Source organism: Microplitis demolitor, chromosome 2 (genome assembly GCF_026212275.2).
Source record: "Microplitis demolitor isolate Queensland-Clemson2020A chromosome 2, iyMicDemo2.1a, whole genome shotgun sequence".
NCBI lineage: Eukaryota > Metazoa > Arthropoda > Insecta > Hymenoptera > Braconidae > Microplitis > Microplitis demolitor.
The window spans coordinates 220,402-242,505 of NC_068546.1; the positions used below are offsets into that span (position 1 = coordinate 220,402).

Below are 22,104 nucleotides of genomic sequence, written 5' to 3' on the forward strand. Positions count from 1 at the left end.
TTTGTTTGTTTGTTTGGTGATTAACTAATTTATTAATCTCTAGTAAGTAATCGTCCATTGACTAGATTTTTGGCACTTTTTTTTCCCACAGAGGCTATTAAATGTCGTCTTTTTTTTGAATCCCAATATTTCGCGGTCTTCTTGAATGCGAAATGTAAATGTTGACTCATATGTTCCTATAAAGTATCTGTAAACAAAAATGTATATGAGGGTGACAAATATCGAGGTCAATTTCAAAATTGACATCAGGCCCAAAAATATTGAAATAATTGTCGAAATATCGAGCCGTGAATTTGAGCGCGAATTTTTAAATTAACAAAAACAATGTATACTTTTTTTTTTAAATTAGAATATTTGTCGGCCTCATATATGTTAATTGCAACTAATTGATGACAATTCAACATAAATTTATCTTATCATGTTCAAAATAAGGTACCGACGGGGAATAAGGCCCAGCTAAGGGAAATTTTGAATAGAATCGAAAATATTGCATTTACCAAAATTATCGAAACGCATCATTAATCATTATTTCCATACATTAACCATAAAATATAATGAAGTGATGGTAATTTTTACCATAAACAAAAGAAAATTAAACTTTTACGAAAACTATACGAATAGGCCTTATTTTACTACGGTAGGGTAAGGTTTAGCTAAAGGAAATTTTGAATAGAATTGACAATATTGCATTCATCAAAATTATCGAAACGCATTATTAATCATTATTTCGAAGCGTTAGCCATAAAATATAATGAAGTAATGGTAATTTGTACCGTAAACAAACAAAAAGTTAAACTTTTACAGAAACCACACGAAAAGGCCTCATTTTACTACACGGAGAGAAAATTATGGTAACTGTTCTTAGTACGTTTATGAAATATCATCCTATACCGTTATGGTAATGATTACTTGGGATTATGGGATATAGACCCATACTTTCTGGGAAAGTATCCATAAGTATGGGAACAATTCCTATCATTATGGTAACAGTTTCCATATCGCATGCGAAAGAATCATGGTAATGATTACCATACTCATAGGAATAGTTCCCACAAGCAAATAGTAACCGATTCTATAACCACATTGTAATGGTTCCTAAGTGTGTATGGGAATAAGCCCTATATATTATAGTAACTATTCCTATAATATTATGGTAAACATAACCATCATATTATGGTAATGGTTACCATAATATTATGGTAACGATTATCATAATATTATGGGAATAGTTACCATAATAGTATGGGAATGGTTACCATAATATCGTGGTAATAATTCCTATAATATTTAGAAATTATAATATTTTTTTTTTTTTTTTTTTGTAAGAAGCGTTTTTTTTTGTATATAAAAAAATTTTAAGTATACAAAAAAAACGCTTATTACAAAAAAAAAAATTTATTATAATTTCTAAATATTATGGTAATGGTTACTATAATATCATGGTAACCATTACCATAATATTATGGTAACCATTATCATAGTATTATGGTAACCATTATCATAATATTATGGTAACCATTATCATAGTTACATGTTAACGATTACCATGATTCCATAGGAACTATTCCGATATCATATGGGAATTACACCCATAATTATAGGAATGATTATCATAATATATATGGGTGCCGTTCCTATAATCAATATTTCAAAAAAACCGGTTACCATGCAGTATGGGAACCATTCCCATAATATATTGTAACTGTTACCATAATTTTGTCTCCGTGTACTATTTATAATACACTTGTAACACACTTGGTCTTAAAGTGTTCAAATACAATTTCTGTCACTTAGGCCTTATTACCCATGGGTACTTTACTTTTTTTTCCTCCATATTAACACCTTAACCAATTTATTTATTACAATAAAGGAATGTTATCAAAAGTTATACTTTACCTCGCATATGAACTTATTATCTGGTCAACGATCGCCACTCCCCCATCTTTGAATTTATTTTTCACATAATCCGTGGGTATATATTTATACACATTGTATCCTTTTAAATGTTTTTTCAACTCCTTGTACTCTAAAATCAACCACAATTTCTACTTTCAATTCCTACACATAAATCAGGTTCTATGTCAACTGATCCCATAACAACTGATCTTACCAATCAGGGCATTATTTAGTTGCAATTATTTTGCTAAAACATATAAAGGGATCAATTGCCGTAGGGTTTTAACCTCTCACCTTCACCATCCGCATCAGTTGCCACAAAAACAGTACCCAGGTCAAGTTCCTTCAACTTTTCAATTAATTGTCTTCCCGCGCTCTTTATCGTCGGAACCGACTCAGATCTTCCTGTCAGAAAATCGCGTCTTCGAAGATGGACCGCCAAATAGGGACCTCCGATAGCATTTCGTCCACTCTATCAACATTCAATATCAATAGACTTCGATTAAATTTTTCAAAAATTATCGATAAAATATATCAACTGTCTCATACTTTTTCCTCCCTCCAATCCTCTGGTCTCTCAGTTTTGTCCCGACCGTCACTTGAATTGAGAAATTTCTCCCGAAACTCATTAGCTATTTCATATAACTCGTTATTGTAACGCATGCTGCGTCTCGCTGACCAGAAATCTCCTGATCCATAGTGATCATGCAGAGGAATCTCCATATGATCAATCATATATGACCTTAACAAACATAATTATCATTATTATCAAGGGAATCAAGAAAATAATTAATAAGTAGGCACTTACTTATCAACAGAAGGGTTCAAATTATTAACCAGCCTTGAAGTAGTTCCGTGAAATTCGATGCAATTCAATTCACTGGCAGTAATATTATCATACCCCCAAAAAAATCCAGTAACTTTGCCCCCTTTTTTTTTAAATCTCACGTTAGTGCATTCAACTATAATGCTTTTGTCCTTAAAGTCTCCGGTTTCGAACATCTTCGGGTCGTTTTGCAGGACTAAGACTTTGTCCAAATTCGTTATTTTGTTTTTTGAGTCATATTCTATAGAAAATATGGAATTATTAGGAAATTGATGTCAATTTTTTCTATAAGATGGCGACCTATTAAAGAATTTTTTGGAGAATCCTACAGTAATTCGAATAGAAAAGTCCGAAATTCAGAAAAAAATTTCTTTACGAAGTTTTGTCAGGAAAAATTAGGAGAGCCGCAAAAAAATTGGAACAAATTTTTAAGATCAAAATTTTTGGTATTTTCAAAATTTTGGAGGACAAGGGTGGGGCAAAATGGTTAACCTGAAGAGTAAGAAAAATTTGAAATTTAAAGTAAAAAAAAACGGCCCATTTTACCTCAGTAAGCTTTTACCAAAAATTTTAAATATCGCGCGCTTTTCGATACGTCAACTTACCCCATAATTTTTTACAAAATAATCAAGTATTTTCTAAAAAAAATTTATTTTCTTTGTTTCAAAAATTATGTATTTTTTTGGGTTTACCCATAGGAATTTCCCATGAAAAAATAAATTTCTGGATTTTTGTAGAGGAAACCGATAGAAAATTATTTATGACCCGATTTTAGGCGAATATAAATATAAGAATGGCCCGAAATTTTTCGCAATTAGTCAATAGTTACCTTCTATAAACTCATACATTTCCATAACTGGTATATATTTTTTCATACTATCAACATTGAAAAATAAACCCCAAGGTAATTTATTTTGTTCAATGTCTCTACTTCTCCAGTGATACAAATTATCTATAAATAAATAAATTAGTAAATGAGTGATTAGTTAATTAAATAAAGGAGAATAAAATAAAACAAATAAAATATTAACTCCAAGGAGGCAGAACTAAGTGCCATTGATATTTATGATCGTGTTTTATTAAATTTTTGATAAATACTGCGACCCTTATATAAACATCCCGTCGTAAATTGAATCCTTCTGAAGGATTAACGTCATATAAAATATATCTGTAAAAAAATATATATCATATCAAATATTTGTTAATTTATGTCATTGTGAAATACACATATATATATTCAATCGAAAAAATTTATGAAAGATTATATCGGAAGCCATAGGAATTCATATAAGAAACTATAGATTTAGATAAGACCTTATGGGGGTCGATATGGGAAAGTAGATTTAAATAGGAATCCGTCTGGGAATGTATGGATTTAAATAAGAATCCATGGGGATTATGGGTACTTGGATCCCTATAAAGAAACTATGGATACCTGGATTCCCATAAAAAAAATTTGTAGAGAAAGAGTATCTATGGAAGTTTCATGTACCTAATAAGCCATGTATAAGTCCCTATAGGATTCTAAACTAGGTTCCCATACGAACTTTTACATGGTTTAAATTCTTATGAGAAATCATGGTAAAAATCCTCATAAGAATTCATAGTATATTACCAAATAAAAATTACATAATTTGTATTCTTATGGGAAATGTAAAAACCCCATAGAATTCCATAGTAAATTCACATGCAAATTTTTTTCCATGGTTTGGATTCCTATAGAAAATTATTATAAAAATCCACATAAGAATCTATACTCGACTCCCATAAAAATTTTCCCATGGTTTAGATTTCTTATGGTTTAAAATCATATAATAATTTATATGAAATCTCCATATGGGAATTTAAATTAGATTTCCATGTAAATTTTTTAAATAGAGAATATATATATATATATATATATAAAATATACAACCTTTTGTTATTAATATATTTATTGCCGCAATTTTGCTCAGAACTTTTCGTCAATTCACAATATTCAGAATTACTATTTACAAAATTAATTAATAAACATATAAATATATAACTAAATAACATTATTTATATAAAATATACTTATACAAAATATCAACAAGCAAAAAAAAATTTTAAAAGATCATTATTGTTTACTAAGTGAAGTACGCACTGAAGTACAATAAAAAGTTGAATGAAGTACGTGACGTTTTATCATGAGGGCGCTAGTGTATGGAAAAATGAAAAAAAGTATGTATATATATCAAGTAGGTAATTAATATTTATTGTGTTAAGTAAAATAAATATGAGATTGGTGATTATGATTTAAATTTATGTTCAATTTGCGTTTTAGTGCGCCCGTGAGTCTCGGGTAGGATTAAAACAATGAACAATATTGACACTATGGATACAAAACAATATAAATATATAGTGGCGGTGAAATCCCACTTTGCCAGCGGCGGGTAAATTTGAATTGTGGCGAAATTGAGAAAACCTTCAATACATGCCGTTATGGGGGCGAGAAAGTTTACGTATTTAGTGGGGTATAATTCGCCGATCATCGCCCAAGGTAGTGGCAAAAATCCGAATGATCCAGTGGCCTGAAAATTATAATTATGAGTCAAGTTTAAGGTTTTTGAGATATTAATAAATTTTTAGCCTCCGCATGCGCAGCTTCAGATCGAAAATGTTTATTTTTATAGTTTGTAGGGATTTTCAAATAGTTTTCGAATCGAATGTTGATATTTGATTAGAAATTCAAATCTGATATTTTTTCGAATTAATAAACATTTCGATTCAATTGGAAAATTCTAATTTTTCATGAATGAGTGGACAAAATTTTGAAGAATTAATTGGAATTTCAATTCGATTATTTGATTCGAATCCGAAGACTTGTGACAGTTTCGAATTCGAATCGAATAATTTGGAAATGTACGAATTACTCAAAAGATTACAAGTCATTTTGAAATTTATGAATAAATCGAAAACTTACCAATTATTCGAAAATTTACCAATGATTCAAAAAATTACCACTTATTCAGATATCTTGAAAATTTACCAATTATTCGAAAATTTACCAATTATTCGAAAACTTACCACTTATGCGAAAATTTCCCAATTATTCGAAAATTCACTAATTATTCGAAAACTTACCACTTATTCGAATATATCGAAAATTCACCAATCACTCGAATAGTTCAATAATTTGCGACTAATGAAAATTCGAATCGAATAAATTGTAAATATACAAAAACTTCGATTTTTTGTAATAATTCAAAAAATTACCAATTATTCAAACAATTCGTAAATTGACTAAAGATTAAAATTCGACTCAAAAAATTCCAAAAACCCAATCAATTCGAAAATTTATAGCTAATTCAAACCCCAACGCATCATTCAAATTCCTATTCACGTCAAACCAAATGATCATAAGTTAAAATTTTTCTTACAACCCAGCCAATTAAACTTACAATAAAAGTAAACAAAGCGACCAATAGAATCACTGAATTTTCCATTTCGAAATTGAGACAAACCGCTAAGACCGCCAATGAGACCGACATTCCAGTAGCCGAAATAATCGACGCCAATTTTCTGCCCATTCTGAAACAGAATTTCAGATCAAATATCAGAGACTAGGAACCAGGACACGACGTGACCAAAAGCTCTTAGAAATTTACTTAGAGCTACAAATCGTGATAACAACCGCAGCAATAGTTTGGGTCAGGCCTATCAGTACCGTGACCATAAAAGGATCCATGGCGATTCCGCTTCTGACGACCATGTCAACTGCGTAAGCGATCACGACGTAAATTCCGCAGAATTGTTGCAGCAAAAAGAAAGTATTCAGGATAAAAAATGGCTTCCAGACTTCTGGTTTCTTCAAAACGTTCCATATTTCCTTAATTTTTGTGAGCACTTTGGTCGGGTTATTCTGATCACCGGAAGTGAATACTTTGGTACCAATTCCATGGTAGACGATCATTTGGTCGAATTCGATCAAAAATTCGTTCGTTTCAAAATTCAAACCACGTAAAGTCAGCAGAGAATTTTTGGCTTCGGCTTCTGACCCTTTGGTCAGCAACCATCTGGGACTTTCTGGCAGGAAAAATATTATGCAGGTCATTGATAAGATCGGAATGATTACGACGACCGCCGAAACGAGGCGCCAATTGTTCTGTAATTAATCAAATTTTATATAATTTGAATTTTTTTGAGTATTCAAATTTTGAAATTTTATTACGGGAATTATGTAACCGAAAAAATATATCAGTAAAATTCCGAAGCTGATGGAAAGATTTGTGGCTGCTGTCAAAGATGTTCTGTATTTTGGCGCAGCTATTTCTGAGACGTAAACAGGAGCCGCAATTGACCCCAGTCCGGTCGCGAACCCTGATTGAGGACAGAGAAATTGGTCAGATTGAAATGGCAATTTTTGGAAAATGGGTTGTTTGGCTTTGTCTTTACCTGTGATGAATCTGCCAATCAGGAGTTGGGGGATATTGTAACTCGTTGCTATTAACATCCATCCTAGAAGTGAAATGGCTCCGGAACTGACCATAGCAATTTTTCTACCGGCTCTCATGGTGAAGACACTGGCGATGCAGCCAAACGGGATCGCGATGGAAATAATTGATGCTAAAAGCGAAATTATTTTTTTATTTTTTTGGAAAAAATTATGGAAATATTACAGTAAGGAGATTTTTAAAAATTGCGGAGCAACTGTGGATTGGCTGTGGAATTTAATGCGGATCACGTGTGAATTGTAGGTCGACTGCAGGTGGATCGATGCAGACACTATGGGGCATAATTGGAGATTTGAGTATAAAATAGTCCAGGATTTCATGCGGATTCTAAGCGGAGTTGTTGTGGATTGAGTGCGGATTCATTGCGGATTGGCTGCGGATCAAATGTTTATTAGCTCTGGATTTGCTTGCAAAAAAATGCAGATTAAAAATAGGAAAAACAAAATTTTTTTAAAAAATCAAATTATTATTTTTGTCAGAGAAATTTTTTTTCTGAACTCAATGAATAATTAAAAATAAATAATAAAAAAATAGATAATTATTCTTGAATTAATTAATTGTTTTTTTTTAGTTGAAAATTATAACACTATTAAAAAAAAATAAATAATTGTATCTAGTAAATACCAAACCAAGTTGCCGCATTCTCATGCCCATTCAAAAGTCTCAGAGCATTAAAACCCGACGAGTTATTCGTCAAAACAGGTAATCCAATTGAAGAAAAACCCATACTCATTCCCGACGCGACCAGCGAAGTCATTGAAAAAAATCCATAGTAAAACTGTAAGTATTATAAACTAATTGAAACCACAAAAATTAACCCTTGTAGTTCATTGACCACTTTTTTCCGTCCACACCTTACCTGCGCAACAGCCGCGGGGTCTAGCATGCCCATTTAAACTCAAACTTTATTTAAAATTTACTCTACAAATATTCTCGCCGCCTCTTTGCCTCAATAATAATTTGATAAATATCCATTAATATATATATTTATATATTTAATCTATTATCAATAAAAGCGATTAAATTTTCAGACGAACCTCACCTTTATCAATTGAAACAATAAGATTATCAATTTATATGGAACATTATTTATTTTATTTTATTTTATTATTTAATACCGCGAATTTAAAAAATAAATAATTATTGTAATCATGTATGTAGCTCATATATTATTTAAATAATATAATTCCAAGTGTGAAGTGCAAGGATTTATTTATAAAATACGGAAGAGATTAGTCATTAATTTTTTAAAATAATCATTAACTAAGACTTCTTTGTCACGTCCAAGATCTAGATCCCGTCTCAATAAAAGATTACAGACATCGCATATTTTTATGCATATGTATATGTATATATATGTGTTATCTGAATAATTAAAACTGGGGAAATAATTAATTACAATATTTCGTTATCTCACATTAGTAACTCAGCTTCCATCGTTAACGTTTCTCAGTAGACCATATTCCCCCTTGGATTTGTTTTCATCAGTCGTTAACTGTAACTCGTACGGTTCGAATCTCATCTCTTTGTTTCAAATTCTAAATTACCATATATATAAATATATAAAAATATATATATATTTTTTTTTTATTAATAATCAAATTTTTTAAAATGAACGGAGAAAGTTGCGAACTTAAGGTAATTATTCAAAAATTTTTTAATTAATCGATTAATTGATTAATTAAGGTTTTTAATTAATTAACTTATTGTTAATTAAAATTTTCATTTTATTAATTATATAATTATTAGTTATGGAAAATTTTTTTGCCTAATGATTAATGATTAATGGTTAATTAATGATTAATGATTCATTAATGATTAATGATTAAAGGTTAATTAATGATTAATAAAATTTTTGGATTTGTTAGTTAACTATTAATTCAAATTTTTAATAAATTAATTGATCCATTAATGATATTTTGTAATTTATTAAATGGTAATTAATTAAAAAATTATGGAATGATGATTAGTAATAATGAGGTATGATTTCATTTTTGATAAAATTTTTATTATATATCTTAATTAATCGTTAATGGAAATTAACTAATTAATAATTAATATTCTTTTGAGTTAATGTATTAACGAAAAATTTTTATCTGACTTATTATATAATGCTTATTAGTACAAATTAGTGTATTAATGATTAATAATTAATCATTTAGTATTTTTTTTAATGATATGGATTAATGGGCATTAATCAATTAATTATAATTAAAACGAAATGTTTTTTAGGGAGAAACCATGGAAGAAAAAAAAGTTCAAGAAAAACGAGGGTTAATTTATCAAGTGAGTGAATTTTCATTTATTTATATATATATATATATATATATACATATATATATATATATATATATATCTATATATGTAGAAGACTGTCAAAAAAAACCGACTATTCGTTTTTTCATCTGAAAATTTTGGCGGGTAAAAATATTAAGGTCCTGTCAAAATTTGAACCCTGAATATTGCTATTAATAGGGCGCCAATTCAAATTTTTCATTTTCCATTTAAATAACAAGGAAAACTCGTTTGGAATTTTCCCAATCAGCGAATCAGTGTATCAAAAAGGTCAACACATGAAAATTAAACTCTCGAATTAAAATATCTTTCATTATATTTTTATACATTCACTTTTTCAAAAGTTATTCAAGGTTAAATTTGAATTCATAATGAAGCTTATAATTATTCGACTTTTCTGACAAAACTATCAAACTTATCACAAAAAGTCAAAGGACCTTTTTTGTAGATCTTTTGATTTCTAACAAATTATCTATTATAAAGTTTTCAAAATTCCTGAAAACTTTTGAATTATTTGCATTTTAATGTCAAAATTTTCCAAAAAGCTACGTTCTACCCGATTTTTCATTACTTTCAAATATCCTTCTATATATATACATATATATATATTTTATATAATGATATAGTAATGCATCAAAATTACATATATGATTATATATATATATATCAGTAAAATGATTATATATATTATGACATATTTTTGAACACAATTGTTTTTCAAAAGGGTGTTAAATAAGTAAAATAAAAATTTACGTAATTTTATAATATTATTTATATGCATATATATAAATTAATAATCTTTTGTAATGAGATATGATGTCCATTGGAAGTTGTCTTCTCGGTTTCCCGAGTAAGACTACTTAAGTCTTGTCTTGTTTAACCGGTTTTTGTATATCATATCAGTTTTGTTCAACATTTTTATATCAACCATGTTTTTCCCCCACTTTGTTTCATTATATATATGTATATATGTATAAACGATAGACGAACATTTATTTATGAGTGAAACATCCAATTTGTTATGACAATGTTTTGTTAAAAACATTATGCAAACATATATATTATGTTCATTATATTTGATAATATTTTTTTATAAAGTTATCGCGTGACCTCTTAAAAATATCTGTTGTTTTCTTGTATCTTAATTCAATGTTAATTTTGATAAACATTTTTAGGGATTATACGAATACTTTAGCGATTTATTACCCAATGACTCGATTTATTTACTCATTTATTTTTAATTACTTTTTTTTATTAACAACTACACATATATTCATATATATTCGTTATGATAATTATTTGAGAATGTTATTAATGGGCTATTATTTATATAGATTTATTTTAAGAATATTGTCATCGTTTTAGATGAAGCATTTATTAGGAAATAAAAGTGACGGCAGATAAAATTATATAAGTCTTATAATAGGATTTGATAACTTTTTTTCTTATTTTAATTAGAAGATTAAGCTATACTGAGGTCATTAAAAATAATTAGCATATATATACATATATGGATATATATATATTCATATATATGTACGAATTCCATATGAGTAATTATTAAAAATAGATTTGAAATTTTTTTTCAAAAACAATGTATAGGGAAAGGTGGGGCAAAATGGGCCCCTTAAAAAATGAGGGCTTATATATAATATAAATATCAGCCCATTTTGCCCCCGGTGTCAATTTTTTCTCACTTTTCCTTAATAGGGAAAATTGGGTCACTTAAAATTTTGAAAATAAATAAAGTAAATTTTGGCCCCCCCCCTTCCCTTATATATGTATTTAAAAAAAAATTCGTGTAAAAACGATCCAAAAATGCTAAAAATTGTAAACTTCAAAATTTTACCAATTTGCAGGAAAAAAAAAAAACATTAAAAACTTCTTAATAAAATTTTGAACATTTTTCAGTTTTCTATAAAAAATTTTTAAAAACGAGATCTGGAGATTCAAATTTTTTATCAAGTTCCAAAAATGTCAACGTTCAAAATTGTCTGAAATTTTGAACTTTTGGTATGAATTTTTTTTTATATGCAAAAATGATACGATTTTAAAAAAAAAAAATTTTGTCTGAGAAAAAAAAATGGGGCAAGTTGACGGGCTTTGAAATAAAAAAAATCTAGTAAAAAAATATTGATATATTTTACGAGTTTTTTATTTTTATTATTATCTAGTTTTATAAATATAAAAATTGTCAAAAGCCCATCCATCCGATAGTAAAAAAACGGTTACCGATAGCTTACTTCCGTTCTATTTTTTTAATTTTAAAAATATAATTTATTGTGTGGTAATAAATAAAGTAGATTAAATTCTTTACATTTTATTGGTCACTTAAAATCCTACTGATCATTTAATGTACAAGATCTCAAATAAACTTTCAATGTAACTTTATTAAATGTTTGATTATTACTTTTATAGACAAGCCCCATCCTATAAATAAGAAAAAAAAATGATTAGATTTCTTACTCTTAACTTTCAATTAAAATTATGTCTAAACTTTCAATTCCACGCATAAAGTTGTTAAGTACATTTCTATAGAGAATTTAATTTCCTATAAAATTATATCAGTATAAAATTGTTATATTTTTAATAGTTTAGCCACAATTTTAATTTAAACTCAAAAAATTACTAGACGACTCAAAAATGCACTATTTCTACAAACCCTTGTTTTAAAATCGAATTTCCATCTTATATATAATAGATACGACAAAATGTTTGAAATAAAATTTATAGAGAATTTAATTTCCTACAAAAAAGTATTCTTATAAATTTGTCATATTTTCGATAGCTGACCCACAATTTTAATTGAAAGTCAAAAAACTACTAAGCAACTTGAAAATAGACTATTTCTACAAACCACCCGCTTTCAAATCAATTTCCCGTGTTATATATCACATATACGACAAAAACATATCAAACCAAATTTATAGAGAATTAAATTTCCTACAAAAAAGTATTCTATAAGTTTTCCCATAAACTCAATTCTTCACGCGTTATCCAGCTTCAAACATTCAACCATAATTTTTCTAAAAAATCCTGTCAAAATCAATAATAGTAATAACAATAAATTTCAGATGTCGATGAGTATATTGGCGAATTTCACAATCTTAGGCCCGGCAATGAGTCTAGGCTACAGTGCCGTAATTCTGCCCACACTGAGATCGCCGAGCAGCGATTTGCCAATAACAAATGACCAGGAGTCTTGGATCGGTAACTTATTGCAAAATAATATCAATGACAATAAATAAAAAATAAAATGAATATTAATGATTTATGAAATAATTTTTGTAGCCAGCGCTGCGGCATTTGGTACCCCAATAGGTTGTATGTTGTCTAGTTTAATAATGCGCCGAGGACGACGACTAAGCTTGATGGTGACATCGACCTTCTCGCTGATTGGATGGTTTCTAATCTACATGTCGACGAATTACGATAAACTAGTAGTCGGAAGAGTTATATCAGGTGTAGCGACTGGTTTAGCTTCCGTTCCAGCTACTGTTTATACCGCTGAAATAGCCGGTCCCCTATGGCGAGGAGTTATGGTCACTTGGAGCAGCATCGCCATTGCTCTAGGAGTCCTTCTTGTTTACATATTCGGTTACTTTCTCCAGGTAATAACGTGCCACCTAAATCCCACATCAGATCCTCAGTAACTCATCCCATGATAATTTTGCAGGACAACTGGAGACTGCTTGCTTTGATCTGCGGCCTGTTTCCCGCAGTTTCGATCTTAATGATGTTGGTTTCGTTGCCTGAGTCTCCGGTCTGGTTGAGGGACAAAAACCGTCTTGACGAAGCTCGTGTAGTGATGAAGAAGTTCCATGGAGTGCCAAAAGATCAGCCAACGACCTCTATAATTGAGCAGGAACTGAACCGACCCAAGAATGGGCTAGCGCCCAAGAAACGTTCGCTCATGAAAAATCTGATGAAAACCAGTTCTCTGAAGCCGTTCTTTATCATGATGGCTTTCTTTTTCTTCCAGCAGTTCTCTGGAGTCTTTGTCGTGGTATTTTACGCGGTCGATATCACCAAAGAAGCTGGAATCGAAATGAACGCATATTTGGGCGCCATTCTGATCGGAATCACTCGACTCGCGGGTTCGGTTCTGGTGGCATGTGGCTCCAAGAAGTGGGGAAGACGGTTACCGTCAGTGATATCGGGTGTCGGGATGACCGTTTGCATGGGACTACTGTCTGTTTATCTCTACTTAACTGACCGCGGACATACGATTGGCGACCGCGGTTTCATTCCGGCTTTTTGTGTCCTCGCTTATATATTCATGAGTACCATTGGGTTCTTGACGCTTCCGTTCGCGATGGTGGGCGAAATATTCCCATCTAAGGTCAAGGATGTACTTTCGGGCCTTACTGTCTGCTCGGCTTACACTTTTAGTTTCGTTATTGTCAAGTGTTACCCGGATATGCTCGTGGCGATGGGCAAGCATGGGGTCTTTTTGTTTTTCGCGATTCTTTCGCTCTTGGGGACCATTTTTGTGTTCATGTGTCTGCCGGAAACGAAAGGCAAGACGCTTAATGAGATTGATGAATTGTTTTCGACGAAGAAGAATAGTGGAGGGAATAAAGAGAAAATGGTGATGATGAAAGACTTGACCAACGCTTGAGCGAAAATTGAGTGACAAATATTTTATTTTTGAAATTTTTTACGGATTATTTTGGTTTTTAGAAAAATTTAAAAAAGCGCGGGAATTATCTTTAAAAGCGGGAATTTTTGAATTTGAATTTTTAACGACAAATAAATATTTAAATTTGCGATATATTTTTACTTATATATATATAAATTTTATTATCTTAATAAAATTAAATCATTAAAGTAGTGATTAAAAAAAAAATTAATGTATTTTTTCAGACTTGATTCGAAAATTCCCGGCATTAAAATTTTCCCGCTCAAATTAACGGCTCTCTATTCGGATAATTATTTTTATATTTCTGGGTATGACTGATCGATTTTGAAAATAAGTTCAATATTTGTCACTCTTACTCAAAAGACTGCATTATTTTCGAACAATTTTTTTTATAACAAAAATTATTTAGAGCAAAAAAAAATAAGCCCTTAATAAAAATTTTAAAGTCGGCTCGGACTGAGGTTAATTTTCAATTCTAACGAACTAAAAATAAAATAAAAATTCACTGAGGTAAAATGGGCCGTGAGCAGTTTCCTGGGTTTTTTATTTCACAGTCTGAAATTAATGAATAAAAAAAAATTGAAGCCCTTAAATATGATTTTAAATGGCCGCTGAAATAAAATAAAATTAGCCGTGAAAAAAATTATTTTATTAAATTAATTGTTAATTTTAACGGACGGAAAATATGTGGTTATTATCGATGATATATATGCCAGATAAATTTGTAAATAATTAAATTAAAAAGTTAAAAAATATTTAAATTATTTATTTATTTGTATTTTATTTAAAAATAATGGTAACTTTTAAAATTTTAAATTTATCAATTCGTTCCTTGAGATATTTCTTTTAGCCCAATTACTTATCGAAAAAATGGCCCTTTAATTTTTTAATGTAACTTTAAAAGTTGACCGAGGGCGGGAAATTTTATAATTATTTGTTATTTAAAATAAACTTTCACCCCCGTACGATTCAAAAAATATCTCAACTCTGACCCACAGATTTACTCAGCGGGCTTTTGTTCTAGATTATTTTCCGCCCGGCTGTTTTATCAGCAACCCCAGATAATTATTTAATTATTTAAATTAACACACAGCGACTAAAAATATTTATGTGGTATTTTGAATCGCGATAAATTATCACCGAGCTTTTAAAATTATTCTTAAGGGCTTTTTTTACCTTGCTAAATAAATTTAACCAGCCTTCCATATAAATACCCAAGCATCCACATACATCGATATTATAAAAATCTAAAATAAACCTACTAGTAGACAGCCGATTGAGTTTTTTTGTTGGTCGGACACCTGACCAACTCGATATACAGCAAACTCTGGTGATTAACGTGAGACAGCTGTTGCCTAAAAATATTCATCGGCTACACTGGAGACCCGAGACACGCAATCTGTCGACGAAATATGATTAAGTACTCAATGTACATATTCATAAGCAACCACCAGCCACAGACAACCCAATCAGCAGACTACTCAATCGTCTTCGTTTTTTGGCTGCTCTTTTAATAGTCACCTCAGCCTTTTTTTAAACCTCCCCTCGTCATCATCATCATCATTATCACCACAATCACCACCGCCACCACGTACTTTCGGCCCTGTCGTATTTTTATACCTACCCAAGGCCAAGGATTCCTCACCAAGGACTTGTGTCACGAATGTGTTCGTATTTTTATCTTTTATCTTATTAATTATACATCTATATATATATATATATATGATCAACCAGCTTAAAATAAACGAAATGACTCGCTTGTAATTTTTTATAATATTTATAATCATTTTTATTATCAAAATTTTCTTATAATAAATAAACTATGACAACAATTGTGTTAATTAAATAATAAAATCAAAATGTACAACAAATAGATCCTATGAAATTAAAAAAAAAAAATTATTAATATTATTTTTAGTCAACAATCAACAATAATCAATAAATCTTATTAATTAATAAAGTGAAAAATAACTTTCGTAAGTGCTTCTTCAAATTTTCAGTTTGAATTTTCAAAATATGAGTTTTATTTGATCATTTTCATAATTATTAATATGGTTATTTATTTATTTAGAGTATAAACTGAAAATTTATAAAAGCACAGTATATATTTACTTAACTTAAAATCTACATATTTATTAAAATTAAGTTCATTCTTTTTTCTCTCGTCTCAGAAGAAATAAATTATTTATTAAGTAATTCACACATGATGACGGCGAAAATTTAACGATGAATAAATGTTATATGAATGAATTATATATATGTATATATATAATTTTTTTTTTCGGACAAAAAATACTTAGATATGATCATATATAAAAACTCAGATTTGATTTGTTTTGCAGAATGATCATATCTGATCATATATGATCACACCTGAGTAGGTTCTAATATAAATCTGATCATATTTAATTTCAGATATGATCATATTTTTTTGTCTGTGTACTTTTTAACTTATATGTGATCATACACGGTCATATCTGATCATACATGGCCATATGTGATCATATATGGTCATATGTGATTAGGTATGGTCATATATGAGCATGTGTGGTCTTATATAATCATATGTAGTCATATGTGATTATATATGATCATATAAGACCACATATGACCATATATGATCATATGGGATCATACCTAATCAGGTTTTAATTCATATATTATCAGGTTTTAATTCATTTATGATCATACCTAATTATATGTGATCATATATGATCAGTTTCAAATTCATATGTGATCATACCTGATCACATATGATCATATATGATCACATATGATTAGGTATCGTCATATATGATCAGATAGGGCCATATATGACCAGGTTCAAATTCATATAGGTCATATCTGACTACATTTAATAACAGATATAATTACATATGATAATTAAAGTGATAATATCTCATCATAAGTATGATTATCTGATCATACCTGATTAGGTTTAAATTAAAACATGATCATATATGATCATATCTGAGTATTTTTATCTGAGTATATATAATATATAAAATTAAAAACTAAAACAGTCTACATGGTTCAATGAATAAAAATCATTGATAATTGAAATAAAATTGGCTAATTTACATCTAATAATTTCATTTAGATAATTTCTTTGAGCCTTCATTTTCAGTAAATGCATCATTTAATATATAAAAATACATATATATGTATATATATATACATATTTTTATATATATTAATATTTAGATTTAACTTCATCGTCTCTCAAACCTGAAGTTAAATGTAACTTGTGGTAACGCTAGACTTCCGACTGGTACTTTGTACACCTGATTTTCCACTGGAAGAATTGTAAAATTCTTTAGGATACTCGCGAGGACTGAAAAACTCACGTATTGTACTAATTTGTAGCCCATGCAAGACCTTCTACCTCCACCAAATGGAAGAAAGTACTCTGGCTTCAAGATTTTGTTCTCGGAAGTGATGAATCTCTGGGGATCAAACGACTCTGGATCTTTCCACAATTCCTTGCTCATGTTCAGCTCGTAGTTGTTCAGGAAAATGAAAGTGTCCTTTTCGACGCTGAATCCTGTAACACATGAGCAGTTAACCACTTGTTCTTCTTGGCCAATAATAGCCGATTAAAAATTAGCTCAAGGAAACTTACCAGCAACAGAACTGTCCTTGTTCGCAACATGAGGAACAATCGGGCTGGCGACGAGTCTGACAGCTTCCAGGATGATTCCTTCGACATACGGGAGGTTCTTCTTGTGCTCCAGCCCAACAGTATTCTCAACAATGTGCAGCGAATCGATTTCCTGTTGCGCCCGTTCCTGGATTTGCCGATGATTGACCAAGAATCCAAAAACTTTGACCAGCAGGTTCCCGATCGCAGCATGACCGCCGATTATGTCTTCCAGCGCATACAGGGCAGTGTCCCAGGACATCTCTGGAGAAGCCTTGCTCTGTATATGCTCGATAAGATGGTCAAGATAACAAGCCTCCTCACTGCTATCATTAACTGGCGCCCAATTCCGTCTTCTCTCGCTGACGATCTTATCAACAACAAACTCCCTGATCTCATGGGTCCATTTCGCGACCTGGTCCAAGTTTTTGCGGTGGAATGGCATCAAGAATGGCAGAAAATCAGCAGCGTATCCCTGGTTAACTTCCCAGAAGACTCCGTCGAAGTTTTCAATCATCCGACGAAAATCGTTGTCCGACCAATCAAATCGTCTTGCACAGAAGTAACCGGTGAATATATTGGCGCATGTGCTAAGTACCAGTGGTTTGACCGCGACCTTCATCGTATCGAGTGGTCTGTCAAGGTGAGCCAACAGGTTTTCCACTTCCGATGCAATCATTACATTCAACTCGTGGTACCTGTAAGTGAGGGCACGCGGGAATGTATGGTTGCGGAGCATCTCGCGACGAGATTTCTGCAGCTCTGTCCAATCTGAGAAGGCCAATGCTGAAAAATAATTAACAAAATAATTAATCACTCGTATAAATAAATAGCCATAAAAAATAATAAAATACATTAACATTGCAGTCAAATTATACACTTGGAATTTTGGGATCACATTACACTTGAGTAGTTTTCTTGTTATTTTAAAATTGCAACGGCATTGAAATACTTATTTTTTTTTTTTTCAATGTCATCGATACTCGACGCCGGTTATAATTTAAAACAATTTGTTATCATGTTTTATGTGTTAACAGAATTAGATCACGAAATTTTACCAAAAAAAAAAAAAAAAAAAAAAAAAAAAAAAAACAAAAAAAAAAGTGCGTAATTAAGGACAATTTTTTTTTTATCAGCGCGAGCCGCTACCGATAAAATGCCTCGAATTGTAATAAATAATTTAAAAAAAATAATTGGATACTTACAGTTGCCTTTGTCGCCACCAAAAAGACGGTTGTATCTCGCAAAATTTGGGCGTGAATCAAAATCGTAATTTCGAGTGAACAGAACCTCTTTAATATTATCAAATCCATTAACAATAATGCACGGAAGTGAGCCGAGTTTTATTTTGATCACCTGGCTGTTGTATTTCTTAGCGAGTTCACCAAATGCCTTGTAGGGCACGTCGTATTTCGCGAGAATGTAAAGCGAGCCGAGGATCGGCCAGGGCTCGGGACCGGGAGCTTGCTTGAGAACTTCGATTTTGTCACCCCGATCGATGTAAACGCGGGCGAGTGTCTTCTTTTTTTTGGCTCGGGCCTTGCGGTCGATCAAAATCAGAGCCAAAAACGCGAGTGCTCCGATCATAAGCAAATAAGTCGTAACACTGATCATGTTTAGCAGCAGAATCATTATTTTTAACAAAAGACTGATTTACTTGACTTTTTATTTAAATTTATTTTTTTTTGGTTTATTGGAATCGTTGAGAAGCTTCGATTATTAAACGAAAGTGGTTCGGTTTAAGTTATACTTGGTCGTTAATAGTTACGAATTGAGTAGCGCGTCTCCAAACAGTTTGACGATCGTACTCGGTCTGAGGATTGGATGGTTACCGGCTACCTTATATACCAACTCAATGTAGTCAGCACATTTACGTCGTTGCTCACCCTATACATATGGATTCGTGAGACACGGACGACAGGACACGGAGACTACTGACTTTATATGAGATGTGTCGTACCTCATCAGACACCGAATTCAAGACCAATTGAGATACACAAATGATATTCATATTTATATTATTATCATTTTTTTTATTTTAATACAATATGTGATATATATGTGGGGTAGTGGAAAATTTTTTGGAATTTTTTTTTTTTTTCGAAAATGGTCGTAATCGATTTTTTTATACAGAAGGCAATTTTTTCATAATTATTTTTCATGGGAAAAGGTTTTTTTTTCGACATTTTTTTGCAAAAAAATGTGGGTGAAATTTTTATTTTTTAAAACGTTTTTTGATACTGAAGTAGTTTTTTTTTTTAATTTTGAGGGGAAACCATTTTTTTGAAGATTTTTTTTTTCAGATATTTTTTTGGAAAAAAAAAATGGTCTAGGATACAAAAAAATTTTTAAAAATGTTTTCAATACATGAGGTATTTTTTTTTTTTGATTATTTAGAGGAGGAACCATTTTTTGCAAAATTGTTTTTTTTGCATTTTTTTGGAAAAAAAATGTGGGTGAAATTTTTATTTTTTAAAACGTTTTTTTAATACTGAAGTAGTTTTTTTTTTTAGATTTTGAGGGGAAACCATTTTTTTTTAGACATTTTTTTGGAAAAAAAAAAAATTGTTTAGGATACAAAAAAATTTTTAAAAATGTTTTCAATACATGAGGTAGTTTTTTTTTTGATGATTTTGAGGAGGAACCATTTTTTGCAAAATTTTTTTTTTTTGCATTTTTTTGGAAAAAAAAAATTTATTTAGGACACTGGAAAATATTCAAAAACGTTTTCAATCGTTTTTTTGATACGAAAGAACTTATGTTTAATTATTTTAAATGGAAACAAAAATTCTGAAAATTTTTTTGACGTTTTTGGAAAAAAATGGTTTTTTTTCTGTTTTGATTTAAATGGAGGTAAAAATTATACTTGTCGAGTTAATAGAAAGTGAAATGATATAATTCAAAATATGATCATATTTTTTCCATTTTTTTGAAAATTACAATTTTTGGTTTAAATAACAAAAAAAAATGCACGGTTAAAATTCAAAATTTTTTGCTTTTAAAAGTATTCTTAAGAAGTTAAAAGTACAAAACTTGCTTTTGCAAAATTTTGCAAAAATATCATTTTTCAAATTTTGGCGCCAATAAAATAAGTAGAGTACCGTTTTTTGCCACTTTGGGTCCAGTTTCTGACACTCGAAAAATAAAAATAAAATAATGTGTAAAAGACGGTGCCAATAAATTAAAAAAATGTCTTCGAAGATACTTATACCCCACAATTAAAATGTAAAATGTCAAAAAATGGAGCAGTGGCACTTCTACCCTAATTATACCCAAATATCTACGCGTGTAAAATGACCACAATAATTTTCATTTTAAAAAATCTTTTTACTGAATAAAAAAAAAAAAATAAAAAGTAATAATTATTCTCAAAATAAAAAAAAAAAAAATATAAAATTTACTTGTCGTCCCATTTAGCCTCCCCTATATTTATATATTGCCGGTTTTTCGGACACGTCTCGGTATGTAATGTACTCGTATTTAAAATGTTCAATAAAAATAATAAAAAAAGTGAATTAACAAGAAGGGTGGTCAGTCTTGTCTTAAAGATGCTCCAAAGGGACAAACTTCTTGTCCTTGACATCTACTTAAGGTCTTGCTAGTCCACTTCAGGACACTGGTTATGTACTTGCTGCACTGCAGGTGCGCTTTATTTTTTTTCCGGGCTCGTTACTGCGTATGGTCATAAATACATACATCCACCATATATATGTATATATTTTTTTCTACCATCAATTTTCTGTTCTGACGTTTAATGCCAATAATTTTTTGGTAAAAATCTTCCATTAAAAAAAAAAAAAATCCTCATTCATGATATTCCTAATTTTTTTTTTTTTTAAATCTCATATTTATCATCCAGATTCGCCATTTTTCAATTCTTACTCATCGCCGATTAAATAACACATATATTTATATTAGTATATATATATATATATATATGTATATATATTTATAAGTAACACATCTATATATATATTTAAATAAAAAATAAAAGCGACAAGTTGTTATCGAGAAGTTTCGGTGAGACCCGGAACTTAAAAGAATGTATAGTGATCTGATAATAATTGACGTGCTGCGACGCACGGATCGACCCACTTTACTTAGACAAGACACGTATGTATCTTCCACGAATTTACTCTTGTCTCATATGTATATAAGGTATATATGGATATAAAGTAACGTCATAACAGTGTTATCGTATCTAGTGACACCACGTGGAAAACTGTTAAATCACCTCAGCTTCAAGAAAACTTTCCGTTGGATACTTTTATGTAGCATCTAATCCACCGGCAGGTTTAAAAATTATGTTTTTAATATACGACCCGGATTA

At 30.3% G+C, this 22,104-nt stretch overlaps 4 protein-coding genes across 4 annotated transcripts; 1 reads left to right on the forward strand and 3 right to left on the reverse strand.

The window, feature by feature from the left end:
* Nucleotides 1-33: 33 nt before the first annotated feature.
* LOC103578502 (GDP-fucose protein O-fucosyltransferase 2) lies at nt 34-4,834 on the reverse strand. The gene is made up of 8 exons (XM_008559629.3): nt 4,638-4,834; nt 3,754-3,890; nt 3,552-3,674; nt 2,705-2,963; nt 2,446-2,638; nt 2,191-2,368; nt 1,897-2,026; nt 34-187 (listed from the first exon to the last, which is right to left on the reverse strand). Exons 1-8 carry the CDS (start codon nt 4,757-4,759, stop codon nt 40-42), a joined length of 1,290 nt encoding a protein of 429 aa, XP_008557851.1. The 5' UTR covers nt 4,760-4,834; the 3' UTR covers nt 34-39.
* Nucleotides 4,835-4,933: 99 nt separating this feature from the next.
* LOC103578501 (facilitated trehalose transporter Tret1-like) lies at nt 4,934-8,135 on the reverse strand. The gene is made up of 7 exons (XM_008559628.2): nt 8,057-8,135; nt 7,822-7,975; nt 7,139-7,309; nt 6,915-7,063; nt 6,352-6,848; nt 6,145-6,274; nt 4,934-5,274 (listed from the first exon to the last, which is right to left on the reverse strand). The coding sequence occupies exons 1-7, from the start codon at nt 8,087-8,089 to the stop codon at nt 4,993-4,995; spliced, it is 1,416 nt and encodes a 471-aa protein (XP_008557850.1). The 5' UTR covers nt 8,090-8,135; the 3' UTR covers nt 4,934-4,992.
* A 414-nt stretch (nt 8,136-8,549) lies between these two features.
* Nucleotides 8,550-15,980, forward strand: LOC103578500 (facilitated trehalose transporter Tret1-2 homolog). Its single transcript, XM_008559627.3, has 5 exons — nt 8,550-8,835; nt 9,430-9,483; nt 12,567-12,702; nt 12,784-13,103; nt 13,169-15,980. Exons 1-5 carry the CDS (start codon nt 8,809-8,811, stop codon nt 14,111-14,113), a joined length of 1,482 nt encoding a protein of 493 aa, XP_008557849.1. The 5' UTR covers nt 8,550-8,808; the 3' UTR covers nt 14,114-15,980.
* A 195-nt stretch (nt 15,981-16,175) lies between these two features.
* On the reverse strand, nt 16,176-19,782 carry LOC103578499 (cytochrome P450 307a1). Its single transcript, XM_008559626.3, has 3 exons — nt 18,980-19,782; nt 17,757-18,560; nt 16,176-17,678 (listed from the first exon to the last, which is right to left on the reverse strand). The coding sequence occupies exons 1-3, from the start codon at nt 19,404-19,406 to the stop codon at nt 17,347-17,349; spliced, it is 1,563 nt and encodes a 520-aa protein (XP_008557848.1). The 5' UTR covers nt 19,407-19,782; the 3' UTR covers nt 16,176-17,346.
* Between the last annotated feature and the right edge of the window lie 2,322 nt (nt 19,783-22,104).

Excerpts from the sequence above, each read along its gene's own strand:
- LOC103578502 (XM_008559629.3), bottom strand. The coding sequence starts at position 4,759 with ATGTTATTTAGTTATATATTTATATGTTTATTAATTAATTTTGTAAAT. Across the intron at positions 3,891-4,637 it reads AAATATATTAATAACAAAAG|ATATATTTTATATGACGTTA; the intron begins GTTGTATATTTT and ends ATTTTTTTACAG. Across the intron at positions 188-1,896 it reads ATAATAAGTTCATATGCGAG|ATACTTTATAGGAACATATG; the intron begins GTAAAGTATAAC and ends TTTTGTTTACAG.
- LOC103578499 (XM_008559626.3), bottom strand. The coding sequence starts at position 19,406 with ATGATTCTGCTGCTAAACATGATCAGTGTTACGACTTATTTGCTTATG. Across the intron at positions 18,561-18,979 it reads TGGTGGCGACAAAGGCAACT|CATTGGCCTTCTCAGATTGG; the intron begins GTAAGTATCCAA and ends ATTATTTTTCAG. Across the intron at positions 17,679-17,756 it reads CAAGGACAGTTCTGTTGCTG|GATTCAGCGTCGAAAAGGAC; the intron begins GTAAGTTTCCTT and ends CATGTGTTACAG.
- LOC103578501 (XM_008559628.2), bottom strand. The coding sequence starts at position 8,089 with ATGGGCATGCTAGACCCCGCGGCTGTTGCGCAG. Across the intron at positions 7,310-7,821 it reads GAATGCGGCAACTTGGTTTG|CATCAATTATTTCCATCGCG; the intron begins GTATTTACTAGA and ends TTTCGCTTTTAG. Across the intron at positions 6,849-6,914 it reads TTTTCGGTTACATAATTCCC|AACAATTGGCGCCTCGTTTC; the intron begins GTAATAAAATTT and ends GATTAATTACAG.
- LOC103578500 (XM_008559627.3), top strand. The coding sequence starts at position 8,809 with ATGAACGGAGAAAGTTGCGAACTTAAG. Across the intron at positions 9,484-12,566 it reads AACGAGGGTTAATTTATCAA|ATGTCGATGAGTATATTGGC; the intron begins GTGAGTGAATTT and ends AATAAATTTCAG. Across the intron at positions 13,104-13,168 it reads TATTCGGTTACTTTCTCCAG|GACAACTGGAGACTGCTTGC; the intron begins GTAATAACGTGC and ends ATAATTTTGCAG.